Source organism: Oncorhynchus gorbuscha, linkage group LG07, assembly GCF_021184085.1.
Source record: "Oncorhynchus gorbuscha isolate QuinsamMale2020 ecotype Even-year linkage group LG07, OgorEven_v1.0, whole genome shotgun sequence".
Taxonomy (NCBI): Eukaryota; Metazoa; Chordata; class Actinopteri; order Salmoniformes; family Salmonidae; genus Oncorhynchus; species Oncorhynchus gorbuscha.
In genome coordinates, this window is record NC_060179.1 from 88,868,323 (window position 1) to 88,884,979 (window position 16,657).

Consider the following 16,657-nt stretch of genomic DNA (forward strand, 5'->3'; position numbering starts at 1 on the left):
TCAGTGTTGGAGTGGGCCCCTGGCTATCTGTAATGATGTCTCAGTGTTGGAGTGGGCCCCTGGCTATCTGTAATTATGTCTCAGTGTTGGAGTGGGCCCCTGGCTATCTGTAATTATGTCTCAGTGTTGGAGTGGGCCCCTGGCTATCTGTAATTATGTCTCAGTGTTGGAGTGGGCCCCTGGCTATCTGTAATTATGTCTCAGTGTTGGAGTGGGCCCCTGGCTATCTGTAATTATGTCTCAGTGTTGGAGTGGGCCCCTGGCTATCTGTAATTATGTCTCAGTGTTGGAGTGGGCCCCTGGCTATCTGTAATTATGTCTCAGTGTTGGAGTGGGCCCCTGGCTATCTGTAATTATGTCTCAGTGTTGGAGTGGGCCCCTGGCTATCTGTAATTATGTCTCAGTGTTGGAGTGGGCCCCTGGCTATCTGTAATGATGTCTCAGTGTTGGAGTGGGCCCCTGGCTATCTGTAATTATGTCTCAGTGTTGGAGTGTTCCCCTGGCTATCTGTAATTATGTCTCAGTGTTGGAGTGGGCCCCTGGCTATCTGTAATTATGTCTCAGTGTTGGAGTGGGCCCCTGGCTATCTGTAATGATGTCTCAGTGTTGGAGTGGGCCCCTGGCTATCTGTAATGATGTCTCAGTGTTGGAGTGTTCCCCTGGCTATCTGTAATTATGTCTCAGTGTTGGAGTGGGCCCCTGGCTATCTGTAATGATGTCTCAGTGTTGGAGTGGGCCCCTGGCTATCTGTAATTATGTCTCAGTGTTGGAGTGGGCCCCTGGCTATCTGTAATGATGTCTCAGTGTTGGAGTGGGCCCCTGGCTATCTGTAATTATGTCTCAGTGTTGGAGTGGGCCCCTGGCTATCTGTAATGATGTCTCAGTGTTGGAGTGGGCCCCTGGCTATCTGTAATGATGTCTCAGTGTTGGAGTGGGCCCCTGGCTATCTGTAATGATGTCTCAGTGTTGGAGTGGGCCCCTGGCTATCTGTAATGATGTCTCAGTGTTGGAGTGGGCCCCTGGCTATCTGTAATGATGTCTCAGTGTTGGAGTGGGCCCCTGGCTATCTGTAATGATGTCTCAGTGTTGGAGTGGGCCCCTGGCTATCTGTAATGATGTCTGAGTGGGCCCCTGGCTATCTGTAAATAAAAACAATATAATTGTATTTATATGTAATTCTGGTTCGTCTAATATTAGGAATTAGAAATTATTTATACTTTTACTTTTGATACTTAAGTATATTTACAGTGGAGCAATAAAGTATTTAGTCAGCCACCAATTGTGCAAGTTCTCCCACTTAAAAAGATGAGAGAGGCCTGTAATTTTCATCATAGGTTCACTTCAACTATGACAGACAAAATGAGAAAAAAAAATCCAGAAAATCACATTGTAGGACTTTTAATGAATTTGTTGGTAAATACTTTTCTGTAAAACCAAATACTTTAAAACTTTTACTCAAGTAGTATTTTACTGGGTGACTTTTACTTTTACTCCAGTATGACAATTAGGTACTTTTTCCACCACTGTGTATCAATGACAAAACAACAGCAAAACATGAGGCACAATACTTTTTGAGCTCCCTGTCGATAAGGGGGTTTCAAACATCTCCTCGGGGAGACGTTTTACGTTGTTGTCGTAGCAACCAACTCGCCGGATTCACCTATTTAAAGGTCTTACTGACTCAGGTATGTTAGCTGTGGGATAGTTCAAATACATGGAGTGGCTGGGGAACCAGAGGTTTGGCATCGACAGAAGTCTCAGGTATAAACAAACCCTGGTCACACTAACCACTGCTCGGAAAAGGTCAACCCACTGAGGGGGGGGGGGATCAGAATGTCCCAGTTTGCTGCTTTTCTCTAAAGTCCCCTTTTGGGCCTCGTTCATTTCGCTCATCGTTCAGTGTTTGTTCTGTCTGCATGCTTCACACAGAAACACAACGTTTTATCAACATTGCCTTTGTGCTAAAATGTCCCTAATGCAGGCGTCATTAACTAATGTAGGAATACGTAGTAGTAGGAATTTACTCCGTTTTTTTATTTTATTGATGTCAAATCTCTACCATTTCTCTGTAGTTACCAGTGTGTCTCTGTTTAGCCTCATTTATACTTGGCGCTAACATGCATCCTCAGTCCTGATCTTGTCCGCATTGTGACCGGATCTCTTGGTTCCTCTGTATACAAACTATACACGTGTAAGAAGTCCAGACACAATAATTGGCTGACTGCCTCCGGAGGCGGGTCAGAAACATCGGATCACAATTAGTCTTTTAATCATCGACATCTGTTAGGACAATGTGGCCACAATCAAAATCTGGACAAGATTAAGACTATGGATACATGTCAGAACCTGGTATAAACAGGGCGTGAGTGTGTATATGTAAGCATGTGTGTGTGTGTCGATATTCATATTCCTGTGTGTGTGTGTGTGTGTGTGTGTGTGTGTGTGTGTGTGTGTGTGTGTGTGTGTGTGTGTGTGTGTGTGTGTGTGTGTGTGTGTGTGTGTGTGTGTGTGTGTGTGTGTGTGTGCATGTTTTAGTGTCTTTTGTAATTGTGTGTGCAGAATCAGGACCACCATCTCATCAGTGTCCTCCCTCTCCTCTCTCTATCCTCTCTATCCTCTCTATCCTCCCTCTCTATCCTCCCTCTCCTCTCTCTCTCCTCCCTCTCTCCCTCTCCTCTCTCTCTCTCCTCTCTCTCTCCTCCCTCTCTCCCTCTCTCCCTCTCTCTCTCTCTCTCTCTCCTCCCTCTCTCCCTCTCCCCTCTCTCTGTCCTCCCTCCATCCCACTCCTCTCTCTATCCTCCCTCTCCTCTCTCTATCCTCCATCTCTCATCTCTCCAACCTCTGTCCCTCCATCTCATGTCTCTCTCCGTCCTCTCTCTCTGTCCTCTCTCTCTGCTCCCTCCCTCCAGACGATGAGCAGAAGGATAAGTCTCTGTCTCACCACACCATCCAGCAGCTGACCGTAGAGAAGGACCAGGCTCTTTCAGACCTCAACTCAGTAGAGAAAAGTCTGGCTGAACTGTTCAGACGATACGAGAAGCTGAAGGACGTCCTCGAGGGCTACCGCAAGGTAGTGTAAATTAGGATAGGGGCATCTTCATATGAGACCCTTTCAAACACAGTCTGTCTGTGTATTACCATTCAAACACAGTCTCACTGTGCGTGTTACCTTTCAAACACAGTCTCTCTGTGCATGTGTGTGCTATAGTTGATTGGAGGTATTTTGTGCTGAAACCCTAAATCAGGTGTGTCTCTTTCTGGCTGTGCGTCTCCCCATCAGAATGAGGAGGTGTTGAAGAAATGTGCTCAGGAGTACCTATCCCGGGTGAGGAAGGAGGAACAGCGTTACCATGCCCTGAAGATCCATGCCGAGGAGAAACTAGACAGGTGAGCCCTGAAGATCCATGCCGAGGACAAACTAGACAGATGAGCCCTGAAGTTCCATGCCGAGGAGAAGCCAGACAGGTGAGCCCTGAAGATCCATGCCGAGTAGAAACCTGACAGGTGAGCCCTGAAGATCCATGCCGAGGACAAACTAGACAGGTGAGCCCTGAAGATCCATGCCGAGGACAAACTAGACAGATGAGTCCTGAAGATCCATGCCGAGGAGAAACTAGACAGGTGAGCCCTGAAGATCCATGCCAAGGACAAACTAGACAGGAGAGCCCTGAAGATCCATGCCGAGGAGAAACTAGACAGGTGAGCCCTGAAGATCCATGCCAAGGAGAAACTAGACAGGTGAGCCCTGAAGATCTATGCAGAGGAGGAACTAGACAGGTGAGCCCTGAAGTCATGTAGTCTTTCTACACAGCCAGGTGGATGGACCTCCCTCCCCTCTGGTGAAACTAGACAGGTGAGTCCTGAAGATCTATGCAGAGGAGAAACTAGACAGGTGAGCCCTGACCTAATGGTCATGTAGTCTTTCTACACAGCCAGGTGGATGGACCTCCCTCCCCTCTGGAGAAACTAGACAGGTGAGCCCTGAAGATCTATGCAGCCAGGTGGATGGACCTCCCTCCCCTCTGGAGAAACTAGACAGGTGAGCCCTGACCTAATGGTCATGTAGTCTTTCTACAGAGCCAGGTGGATGGACCTCCCTCCCCTCTGGAGAAACTAGACAGGTGAGCCCTGACTTAATGGTCATGTAGTCTTTCTACACAGCCAGGTGGATGGACCTCCCTCCCCTCTGGAGAAACTAGACAGGTGAGCCCTGACCTAATGGTCATGTAGTCTTTCTGCACAGCCAGGTGGATGGCCCTCCCTTTCCTCTGGAGAAACTAGACAGGTGAGCCCTGACCTAATGGTCATGTAGTCTTTCTACACAGCCAGGTGGATGGACCTCCCTCCCCTCTGGAGAAACTAGACAGGTGAGCCCTGACCTAATGGTCATGTAGTCTTTCTGCACAGCCAGGTGGATGGACCTCCCTTTCCTCTGGAGAAACTAGACAGGTGAGCCCTGACCTAATGGTCATGTAGTCTTTCTACACAGCCAGGTGGATGGACCTCCCTCCCCTCTGGAGAAACTAGACAGGTGAGCCCTGACCTAATGGTCATGTAGTCTTTCTGCACAGCCAGGTGGATGGACCTCCCTTTCCTCTGGAGAAACTAGACAGGTGAGCCCTGACCTAATGGTCATGTAGTCTTTCTACAGAGCCAGGTGGATGGACCTCCCTCCCCTCTGGAGAAACTAGACAGGTGAGCCCTGAAGATCCATGCAGAGGAGAAACTAGACAGGTGAGCCCTGAAGATCCATGCAGAGGAGAAACTAGACAGGTGAGCCCTGAAGATCCATGCCGAGGACAAACTAGACAGATGAGTCCTGAAGATCCATGCCGAGGAGAAACTAGACAGGTGAGCCCTGAAGATCCATGCCAAGGAGAAACTAGACAGGTGAGCCCTGAAGATCCATGCCAAGGACAAACTAGACAGGAGAGCCCTGAAGATCCATGCCGAGGAGAAACTAGACAGGTGAGCCCTGAAGCTCCATGCCAAGGAGAAACTAGACAGGTGAGCCCTGAAGATCTATGCAGAGGAGGAACTAGACAGGTGAGCCCTGACCTAATGGTCATGTAGTCTTTCTACACAGCCAGGTGGATGGACCTCCCTCCCCTCTGGTGAAACTAGACAGGTGAGTCCTGAAGATCTATGCAGAGGAGAAACTAGACAGGTGAGCCCTGACCTAATGGTCATGTAGTCTTTCTACACAGGCAGGTGGATGGACCTCCCTCCCCTCTGGAGAAACTAGACAGGTGAGCCCTGACCTAATGGTCATGTAGTCTTTCTACACAGCCAGGTGGATGGACCTCCCTCCCCTCTGGAGAAACTAGACAGGTGAGCCCTGACCTAATGGTCATGTAGTCTTTCTACAGAGCCAGGTGGATGGACCTCCCTCCCCTCTGGAGAAACTAGACAGGTGAGCCCTGACTTAATGGTCATGTAGTCTTTCTACACAGCCAGGTGGATGGACCTCCCTCCCCTCTGGAGAAACTAGACAGGTGAGCCCTGACCTGACCTAATGGTCATGTAGTCTTTCTGCACAGCCAGGTGGATGGCCCTCCCTTTCCTCTGGAGAAACCAGGTGAGGATGGTCATGTAGTCTTTCTGCACAGCCAGGTGGATGGCCCTCCCTTTCCTCTGGAGAAACTAGACAGGTGAGCCCTGACCTAATGGTCATGTAGTCTTTCTGCACAGCCAGGTGGATGGCCCTCCCTTTCCTCTGGAGAAACTAGACAGGTGAGCCCTGACCTAATGGTCATGTAGTCTTTCTACACAGCCAGGTGGATGGACCTCCCTCCCCTCTGGAGAAACTAGACAGGTGAGCCCTGACCTAATGGTCATGTAGTCTTTCTGCACAGCCAGGTGGATGGACCTCCCTCCCCTCTGGAGAAACTAGACAGGTGAGCCCTGACCTAATAGTCATGTAGTCTTTCTACACAGCCAGGTGGATGGACCTCCCTCCCCTCTGGAGAAACTAGACAGGTGAGCCCTGACCTAATGGTCATGTAGTCTTTCTGCACAGCCAGGTGGATGGACCTCCCTTTCCTCTGGAGAAACTAGACAGGTGAGCCCTGACCTAATGGTCATGTAGTCTTTCTACAGAGCCAGGTGGATGGACCTCCCTCCCCTCTGGAGAAACTAGACAGGTGAGCCCTGAAGATCCATGCAGAGGAGAAACTAGACAGGTGAGCCCTGAAGATCCATGCAGAGGAGAAACTAGACAGGTGAGCCCTGAAGATCCATGCCAAGGAGAAACTAGACAGGTGAGCCCTGAAGATCCATGCCAAGGACAAACTAGACAGGAGAGCCCTGAAGATCCATGCCGAGGAGAAACTAGACAGGTGAGCCCTGAAGATCCATGCCAAGGAGAAACTAGACAGGTGAGCCCTGAAGATCTATGCAGAGGAGAAACTAGACAGGTGAGCCCTGACCTAATGGTCATGTAGTCTTTCTACACAGCCAGGTGGATGGACCTCCCTCCCCTCTGGTGAAACTAGACAGGTAAGTCCTGAAGATCTATGCAGAGGAGAAACTAGACAGGTGAGCCCTGACCTAATGGTCATGTAGTCTTTCTACACAGCCAGGTGGATGGACCTCCCTCCCCTCTGGAGAAACTAGACAGGTGAGCCCTGACCTAATGGTCATGTAGTCTTTCTACACAGCCAGGTGGATGGACCTCCCTCCCCTCTGGAGAAACTAGACAGGTGAGCCCTGACCTAATGGTCATGTAGTCTTTCTACAGAGCCAGGTGGATGGACCTCCCTCCCCTCTGGAGAAACTAGACAGGTGAGCCCTGACTTAATGGTCATGTAGTCTTTCTACACAGCCAGGTGGATGGACCTCCCTCCCCTCTGGAGAAACTAGACAGGTGAGCCCTGACCTAATGGTCATGTAGTCTTTCTGCACAGCCAGGTGGATGGACCTCCCTTTCCTCTGGAGAAACTAGACAGGTGAGCCCTGACCTAATGGTCATGTAGTCTTTCTACACAGCCAGGTGGATGGACCTCCCTCCCCTCTGGAGAAACTAGACAGGTGAGCCCTGACCTAATGGTCATGTAGTCTTTCTGCACAGCCAGGTGGATGGACCTCCCTCCCCTCTGGAGAAACTAGACAGGTGAGCCCTGACCTAATGGTCATGTAGTCTTTCTGCACAGCCAGGTGGATGGACCTCCCTCCCCTCTGGAGAAACTAGACAGGTGAGCCCTGACCTAATAGTCATGTAGTCTTTCTACACAGCCAGGTGGATGGACCTCCCTCCCCTCTGGAGAAACTAGACAGGTGAGCCCTGACCTAATGGTCATGTAGTCTTTCTGCACAGCCAGGTGGATGGACCTCCCTTTCCTCTGGAGAAACTAGACAGGTGAGCCCTGACCTAATGGTCATGTAGTCTTTCTACAGAGCCAGGTGGATGGACCTCCCTCCCTCTGGAGAAACTAGACAGGTGAGCCCTGAAGATCCATGGAGAAACTAGACAGGTGAGCCCTGAAGATCCATGCAGAGGAGAAACTAGACAGGTGAGCCCTGGATCATGCCAAGGAGAAACTAGACAGGTGAGCCCTGAAGATCCATGCCAAGGACAAACTAGACAGGAGAGCCCTGAATATCCATGCCAGGAGAAACTAGACAGGGAGCCCTGAAGATCCATGCCAAGGAGAAACTAGACAGGTGAGCCCTGAAGATCTATGCAGAGGAGAAACTAGACAGGTGAGCCCTGACCTAATGGTCATGTAGTCTTTCTACACAGCCAGGTGGATGGACCTCCCTCCCCTCTGGTGAAACTAGACAGGTGAAGAGAAACTAGACAGGTGAGCCCTGACCTAATGGTCATGTAGTCTTTCTACACAGCCAGGTGGATGGACCTCCCTCCCCTCTGGAGAAACTAGACAGGTGAGCCCTGACCTAATGGTCATGTAGTCTTTCTACACAGCCAGGTGGATGGACCTCCCTCCCCTCTGGAGAAACTAGACAGGTGAGCCCTGACCTAATGGTCATGTAGTCTTTCTACAGAGCCAGGTGGATGGACCTCCCTCCCCTCTGGAGAAACTAGACAGGTGAGCCCTGACCTAATGGTCATGTAGTCTTTCTACACAGCCAGGTGGATGGACCTCCCTCCCCTCTGGAGAAACTAGACAGGTGAGCCCTGACCTAATGGTCATGTAGTCTTTCTGCACAGCCAGGTGGATGGACCTCCCTTTCCTCTGGAGAAACTAGACAGGTGAGCCCTGACCTAATGGTCATGTAGTCTTTCTACACAGCCAGGTGGATGGACCTCCCTCCCCTCTGGAGAAACTAGACAGGTGAGCCCTGACCTAATGGTCATGTAGTCTTTCTGCACAGCCAGGTGGATGGACCTCCCTCCCCTCTGGAGAAACTAGACAGGTGAGCCCTGACCTAATGGTCATGTAGTCTTTCTACAGAGCCAGGTGGATGGACCTCCCTCCCTCTGGAGAAACTAGACAGGTGAGCCCTGATCCATGCAATGGTCATGTGAAGATCCTTTCTGAAGATCCACAGCCAGGTGAGCCCTGAAGATGGACAAATGGATCCATGCCCTAGACAGGTGAGCCCTCCATGCCAAGGAGAAACTAGACAGGTGAGCCCTGAAGATCTATGCAGAGGAGAAACTAGACAGGTGAGCCCTGACCTAATGGTCATGTAGTCTTTCTACACAGCCAGGTGGATGGACCTCCCTCTGGTGAAACCTCTGGAGAAACTAGACAGGTGAGCCCTGACCTAATGGTCATGTAGTCTTTCTACACAGCCAGGTGGATGGACCTCCCTCCCCTCTGGAGAAACTAGACAGGTGAGCCCTGACCTAATGGTCATGTAGTCTTTCTACACAGCCAGGTGGATGGACCTCCCTCCCCTCTGGAGAAACTAGACAGGTGAGCCCTGACCTAATGGTCATGTAGTCTTTCTACAGAGCCAGGTGGATGGACCTCCCTCCCCTCTGGAGAAACTAGACAGGTGAGCCCTGACTTAATGGTCATGTAGTCTTTCTACACAGCCAGGTGGATGGACCTCCCTCCCCTCTGGAGAAACTAGACAGGTGAGCCCTGACCTAATGGTCATGTAGTCTTTCTGCACAGCCAGGTGGATGGACCTCCCTTTCCTCTGGAGAAACTAGACAGGTGAGCCCTGACCTAATGGTCATGTAGTCTTTCTACACAGCCAGGTGGATGGACCTCCCTCCCCTCTGGAGAAACTAGACAGGTGAGCCCTGACCTAATGGTCATGTAGTCTTTCTGCACAGCCAGGTGGATGGACCTCCCTCCCCTCTGGAGAAACTAGACAGGTGAGCCCTGACCTAATGGTCATGTAGTCTTTCTGCACAGCCAGGTGGATGGACCTCCCTCCCCTCTGGAGAAACTAGACAGGTGAGCCCTGACCTAATAGTCATGTAGTCTTTCTACACAGCCAGGTGGATGGACCTCCCTCCCCTCTGGAGAAACTAGACAGGTGAGCCCTGACCTAATGGTCATGTAGTCTTTCTGCACAGCCAGGTGGATGGACCTCCCTTTCCTCTGGAGAAACTAGACAGGTGAGCCCTGACCTAATGGTCATGTAGTCTTTCTACAGAGCCAGGTGGATGGACCTCCTCCCCTCTGGAGAAACTAGACAGGTGAGCCCTGAAGATCCTCTGGAGAAACTAGACAGGTGAGCCCATGAGGAGAAACTAGACAGGTGAGCCCTGAAGATCCATGCCAAGGAGAAACTAGACAGGTGAGCCCTGAAGATCCATGCCAAGGACAAACTAGACAGGAGAGCCAGGCCGAGGAGGATGGATCCATGCCAAGGAGAAACTAGACAGGTGAGCCCTGAAGATCTGGAGAAACTAGACAGGTGAGCCCTGACCTAATGGTCATGTAGTCTTTCTACACAGCCAGGTGGATGGACCTCCCTCCCCTCTGAGAAGGTGAGTCCTGAAGATCTATGCAGAGGAGAAACTAGACAGGTGAGCCCTGACCTAATGGTCATGTAGTCTTTCTACACAGCCAGGTGGATGGACCTCCCTCCCCTCTGGAGAAACTAGACAGGTGAGCCCTGACCTAATGGTCATGTAGTCTTTCTACACAGCCAGGTGGATGGACCTCCCTCCCCTCTGGAGAAACTAGACAGGTGAGCCCTGACCTAATGGTCATGTAGTCTTTCTACAGAGCCAGGTGGATGGACCTCCCTCCCCTCTGGAGAAACTAGACAGGTGAGCCCTGACCTAATGGTCATGTAGTCTTTCTACACAGCCAGGTGGATGGACCTCCCTCCCCTCTGGAGAAACTAGACAGGTGAGCCCTGACCTAATGGTCATGTAGTCTTTCTGCACAGCCAGGTGGATGGACCTCCCTTTCCTCTGGAGAAACTAGACAGGTGAGCCCTGACCTAATGGTCATGTAGTCTTTCTACACAGCCAGGTGGATGGACCTCCCTCCCCTCTGGAGAAACTAGACAGGTGAGCCCTGACCTAATGGTCATGTAGTCTTTCTGCACAGCCAGGTGGATGGACCTCCCTCCCCTCTGGAGAAACTAGACAGGTGAGCCCTGACCTAATGGTCATGTAGTCTTTCTGCACAGCCAGGTGGATGGACCTCCCTCCCCTCTGGAGAAACTAGACAGGTGAGCCCTGACCTAATAGTCATGTAGTCTTTCTACACAGCCAGGTGGATGGACCTCCCTCCCCTCTGGAGAAACTAGACAGGTGAGCCCTGACCTAATGGTCATGTAGTCTTTCTACACAGCCAGGTGGATGGACCTCCCTCCCCTCTGGAGAAACTAGACAGGTGAGCCCTGACCTAATGGTCATGTAGTCTTTCTACAGAGCCAGGTGGATGGACCTCCCTCCCCTCTGGAGAAACTAGACAGGTGAGCCCTGACCTAATGGTCATGTAGTCTTTCTACACAGCCAGGTGGATGGACCTCCCTCCCCTCTGGAGAAACTAGACAGGTGAGCCCTGACCTAATGGTCATGTAGTCTTTCTGCACAGCCAGGTGGATGGACCTCCCTTTCCTCTGGAGAAACTAGACAGGTGAGCCCTGACCTAATGGTCATGTAGTCTTTCTACACAGCCAGGTGGATGGACCTCCCTCCCCTCTGGAGAAACTAGACAGGTGAGCCCTGACCTAATGGTCATGTAGTCTTTCTACACAGCCAGGTGGATGGACCTCCCTCCCCTCTGGAGAAACTAGACAGGTGAGCCCTGACCTAATGGTCATGTAGTCTTTCTACAGAGCCAGGTGGATGGACCTCCTCCCCTCTGGAGAAACTAGACAGGTGAGCCCTGACCTAATGGTCATGTAGTCTTTCTACACAGCCAGGTGGATGGACCTCCCTCCCCTCTGGAGAAACTAGACAGGTGAGCCCTGACCTAATGGTCATGTAGTCTTTCTACACAGCCAGGTGGATGGACCTCCCTCCCCTCTGGAGAAACTAGACAGGTGAGCCCTGACCTAATGGTCATGTAGTCTTTCTGCACAGCCAGGTGGATGGACCTCCCTTTCCTCTGGAGAAACTAGACAGGTGAGCCCTGACCTAATGGTCATGTAGTCTTTCTGCACAGCCAGGTGGATGGACCTCCCTCCCCTCTGGAGAAACTAGACAGGTGAGCCCTGACCTAATGGTCATGTAGTCTTTCTACACAGCCAGGTGGATGGACCTCCCTCCCCTCTGGAGAAACTAGACAGGTGAGCCCTGACCTAATGGTCATGCAGTCTTTCTACACAGCCAGGTGGATGGACCTCCCTCCCCTCTGGAGAAACTAGACAGGTGAGCCCTGACCTAATGGTCATGCAGTCTTTCTACACAGCCAGGTGGATGGACCTCCCTCCCCTCTGGAGAAACTAGACAGGTGAGCCCTGACCTAATGGTCATGTAGTCTTTCTACACAGCCAGGTGGATGGACCTCCCTCCCCTCTGGAGAAACTAGACAGGTGAGCCCTGACCTAATGGTCATGTAGTCTTTCTGCACAGCCAGGTGGATGGACCTCCCTTTCCTCTGAGTCTGGTTCCTCTCTAGGTTTCTTTCTTCTCTGATGTTTTTTTCCCTCTCCACTTGGCTTCAATTAATTTGTTGATAAAAGCTGGTGAGATGACGACTGTTGCTTTGCCATCGAGACAGATCTAAACCAATGGTTTTCCAGTGTTTTAATGTTCATGTCTGGTGTTGTTGTGTTTTCATCAGGAGTGTAACACTTAAAAGACATGGGCAACACAGAATCAACAACCTCAAGACTGTTGCTTTGTGAGAAGGTGTTTAAGTACACGGATAGCCATTTTGATATAAATGATAGGCTGAAAATGACCAAGGGCCTTGCCTTGTCTCCGCGTCAGAGCAGTTAGGCCGAAGCCATGGCCCAGTGATTACGTGGGTGCCGGCCCAAGTAGATAGAAACAGAAAAGTCTGAGCCTTTTTTGGGGGGTAAAACACTAGGGTGAATCCTTAGTGGAGATGTTGCCATAAAGTCTGTGTCCCTCTCCTAACCCCCAGGGCGAACTCTGACATCGCCCAGGTGAGGATGAGGGCTCGTCAGGAGACAGCAGCGTACCAGGCCTCTCTCAGGAAGGAGACCATGAAGGTGGACTCACTGGAGAGAACTCTAGAGCAGAAGGTACAATCACACACACACACACACGCAAGCACGCACGCACGCACACAAACACACACACACACACACAAACCCACGCGGAGACACAAACACTTTAAGGAATACTAGGATAGGTTAAGTAACACCCCACACGTTTTAGATGCACTATTGTTAAGTGACTGACTGGATGTCAAACCCAGGTGTCCTGCATGCCACAAGCCTATGTTAGCCCTCTGAGCCAAAAGCCAAGATGTCTTCAGTCTAAACCTGACAGAACAGAGCCCACGTCTCCTGTCAGCTTTTCAGAGGGATGTACAATAACCTCTTGGTTTTGTCTCTCTTCCTTAAAAGAACAAAGAGATCGAAGAGCTGACCAAGATCTGTGACGAGCTGATCGCCAAGATGGGGAAGAGCTAGCAATGCTGAACACGTCCTGCCCATGTCTTCAGGGCCTCAGGGGGACTGAGTGGTCGAGGAAAACAGAAGAAGGACAGAGAGAGGAAGCTTCCTCTTCTACTTCCATCCCTGGACAGATGGATTTGACGGACAGCTGAGGATGACAGACTATTTCCATGTATCTACCGGCAACATCGCCCCCAAGAGTATTGGAGGGTAACTCCAGGTCAATGGCTTCCTCACCATGTACAGTTTGATGTGCCAATGTGTACCACATATCCTGTACCAATGGTTTGATGAAAGGGACTTAAAAATGGTTGTCATGAATGAGAGAGAGAGAGTGTGTGAGTCGTGGGTGGTTGTGTGTGTGTGTGATAGAAAGAAAGAGCATTGATTGAAGACATCAAAAAGATGTGAAAGCCTTGGATGAAAAGAAAAACAGCAATATTGTGTGTGCATAGATATATATATATATATATACACACACTGAGTGTACAAAATATTAAGAACACCTTCCTAATATTGAGGCCCTCTTTAGCCATCAGAACAGGCTCAATTCGTCAGGTCATGAACTCTACAAGGTGTTGAAAGCAGGGATACTGGCCCATGTTGACTCTACAAGGTGTTGAAAGCAGGGATACTGGCCCATGTTGACTCTACAAGGTGTTGAAAGCAGGGATACTGGCCCATGTTGACTCTACAAGGTGTTGAAAGCAGGGATACTGGCCCATGTTGACTCTACAAGGTGTTGAAAGCAGGGATACTGGCCCATGTTGACTCTACAAGGTGTGGAAAGCAGGGATACTGGCCCATGTTGACTCTACAAGGTGTGGAAAGCAGGGATACTGGCCCATGTTGACTCTACAAGGTGTTGAAAGCGTTCCACAGGGATACTGGCCCATGTTGACTCTACAAGGTGTTGAAAGCGTTCCACGGGGATACTGGCCCATGTTGACTCTACAAGGTGTTGAAAGCAGGGATACTGGCCCATGTTGACTCTACAAGGTGTTGAAAGCAGGGATACTGGCCCATGTTGACTCTACAAGGTGTTGAAAGCAGGGATACTGGCCCATGTTGACTCTACAAGGTGTTGAAAGCAGGGATACTGGCCCATGTTGACTCTACAAGGTGTTGAAAGCGTTCCACGGGGATACTGGCCCATGTTGACTCTACAAGGTGTTGAAAGCAGGGATACTGGCCCATGTTGACTCTACAAGGTGTTGAAAGCAGGGATACTGGCCCATGTTGACTCCAAGGTGTTGACAGGGATACTGGCCCATGTTGACTCTACAAGGTGTTGAAAGCGTTCCACAGGGATACTGGCCCATGTTGACTCTACAAGGTGTTGACAGCGTTCCACAGGGATACTGGCCCATGTTGACTCTACAAGGTGTTGAAAGCGTTCCACAGGGATACTGGCCCATGTTGACTCTACAAGGTGTTGAAAGCAGGGATACTGGCCCATGTTGACTCTACAAGGTGTTGAAAGCAAGGATACTGGCCCATGTTGACTCTACAAGGTGTTGAAAGCGTTCCACAGGGATACTGGCCCATGTTGACTCTACAAGGTGTTGAAAGCAGGGATACTGGCCCATGTTGACTCTCAAGGTGTTGAAAGCAAGGTACAAGGTGTTGAAAGCAGGGATACTGGCCCATGTTGACTCTACAAGGTGTTGAAAGCGTTCCAAGGGATACTGGCCCATGTTGACTCTACAAGGTGTTGAAAGCAGGGATACTGGCCCATGTTGACTCTACAAGGTGTTGAAGGCAAGGGATACTGGCCCATGTTGACTCTACAAGGTGTTGAAAGCAAGGATACTGGCCCATGTTGACTCTACAAGGTGTTGAAAGCAAGGATACTGGCCCATGTTGACTCTACAAGGTGTTGAAAGCAGGGATACTGGCCCATGTTGACTCTACAAGGTGTTGAAGGCAAGGATACTGGCCCATATTGACTCTACAAGGTGTTGAAAGCAAGGATACTGGCCCATGTTGACTCTACAAGGTGTTGACAGCGTTCCACAGGGATACTGGCCCATGTTGACTCTACAAGGTGTTGAAAGCGTTCCACAGGGATACTGGCCCATGTTGACTCTACAAGGTGTTGAAAGCGTTCCACGGGGATACTGGCCCATGTTGACTCTACAAGGTGTTGAAAGCAGGGATACTGGCCCATGTTGACTCTACAAGGTGTTGAAAGCAGGGATACTGGCCCATGTTGACTCTACAAGGTGTTGAAAGCAGGGATACTGGCCCATGTTGACACAGGGATACTGGCCCATGTTGACTCTACAAGGTGTTGAAAGCAGGGATACTGGCCCATGTTGACTCTACAAGGTGTTGAAAGCAGGGATTCATGTTGACACAGGGATACTGGCCCATGTTGACTCTACAAGGTGTTGAAAGCAGGGATACTGGCCCATGTTGACTCTACAAGGTGTTGAAAGCGTTCCACAGGGATACTGGCCCATGTTGACTCTACAAGGTGTTGACAGCGTTCCACAGGGATACTGGCCCATGTTGACTCTACAAGGTGTTGAAAGCGTTCCACAGGGATACTGGCCCATGTTGACTCTACAAGGTGTTGAAAGCAGGGATACTGGCCCATGTTGACTCTACAAGGTGTTGAAACAAGGATAATGTTGACTCTACAAGGTGTTGAAAGCGTTCCACAGGGATACTGGCCCATGTTGACTCTACAAGGTGTTGAAAGCAGGGATACTGGCCCATGTTGACTCTACAAGGTGTTGAAAGCAGGGATACTGGCCCATGTTGACTCTACAAGGTGTTGAAAGCAGGGATACTGGCCCATGTTGACTCTACAAGGTGTTGAAAGCGTTCCACAGGGATACTGGCCCATGTTGACTCTACAAGGTGTTGACAGCGTTCCACAGGGATACTGGCCCATGTTGACTCTACAAGGTGTTGAAAGCGTTCCACAGGGATACTGGCCCATGTTGACTCTACAAGGTGTTGAAAGCAGGGATACTGGCCCATGTTGACTCTACAAGGTGTTGAAAGCAAGGATACTGGCCCATGTTGACTCTACAAGGTGTTGAAAGCAGGGATACTGGCCCATGTTGACTCTACAAGGTGTTGAAGGCAAGGATACTGGCCCATATTGACTCTACAAGGTGTTGAAAGCAAGGATACTGGCCCATGTTGACTCTACAAGGTGTTGACAGCGTTCCACAGGGATACTGGCCCATGTTGACTCTACAAGGTGTTGAAAGCGTTCCACAGGGATACTGGCCCATGTTGACTCTACAAGGTGTTGAAAGCGTTCCACGGGGATACTGGCCCATGTTGACTCTACAAGGTGTGGAAAGCAGGGATACTGGTCCATGTTGACTCTACAAGGTGTTGAAAGCAGGGATACTGGCCCATGTTGACTCTACAAGGTGTTGAAAGCAGGGATACTGGCCCATGTTGACTCTACAAGGTGTTGAAAGCAGGGATACTGGCCCATGTTGACTCTACAAGGTGTTGAAAGTTCCACAGGGATACTGGCCCATGTTGACTCTACAAGGTGTTGAAAGCAGGGATACTGGCCCATGTTGACTCTACAAGGTGTTGAAAGCGTTCCACAGGGATACTGGCCCATGTTGACTCTCCACAGGGAAGGTGTTGAAGCGTTCCACAGGGATACTGGCCCATGTTGACTCTACAAGGTGTTGAAAGCAGGGAT

General features: G+C 50.3%; 1 protein-coding gene across 4 annotated transcripts in view; it reads left to right on the plus strand.

The window, feature by feature from the left end:
• The window catches only part of LOC124039407 (transforming acidic coiled-coil-containing protein 2-like), a 104,323-nt gene extending 90,673 nt beyond the window's left edge, over positions 1 to 13,650 (plus strand). For all 4 annotated transcript variants that reach the window (XM_046355375.1, XM_046355372.1, XM_046355373.1 and 1 more), the window contains 4 exons: positions 2,910 to 3,070; positions 3,281 to 3,387; positions 12,477 to 12,597; positions 12,925 to 13,650. In XM_046355375.1, the coding sequence (XP_046211331.1) occupies positions 2,910 to 3,070; positions 3,281 to 3,387; positions 12,477 to 12,597; positions 12,925 to 12,990 (455 nt within the window). In that variant the 3' untranslated portion in view covers positions 12,991 to 13,650. The remainder of the gene's footprint in view (positions 1 to 2,909; positions 3,071 to 3,280; positions 3,388 to 12,476; positions 12,598 to 12,924) is intronic.
• The last annotated feature ends 3,007 nt before the right edge of the window (positions 13,651 to 16,657 follow it).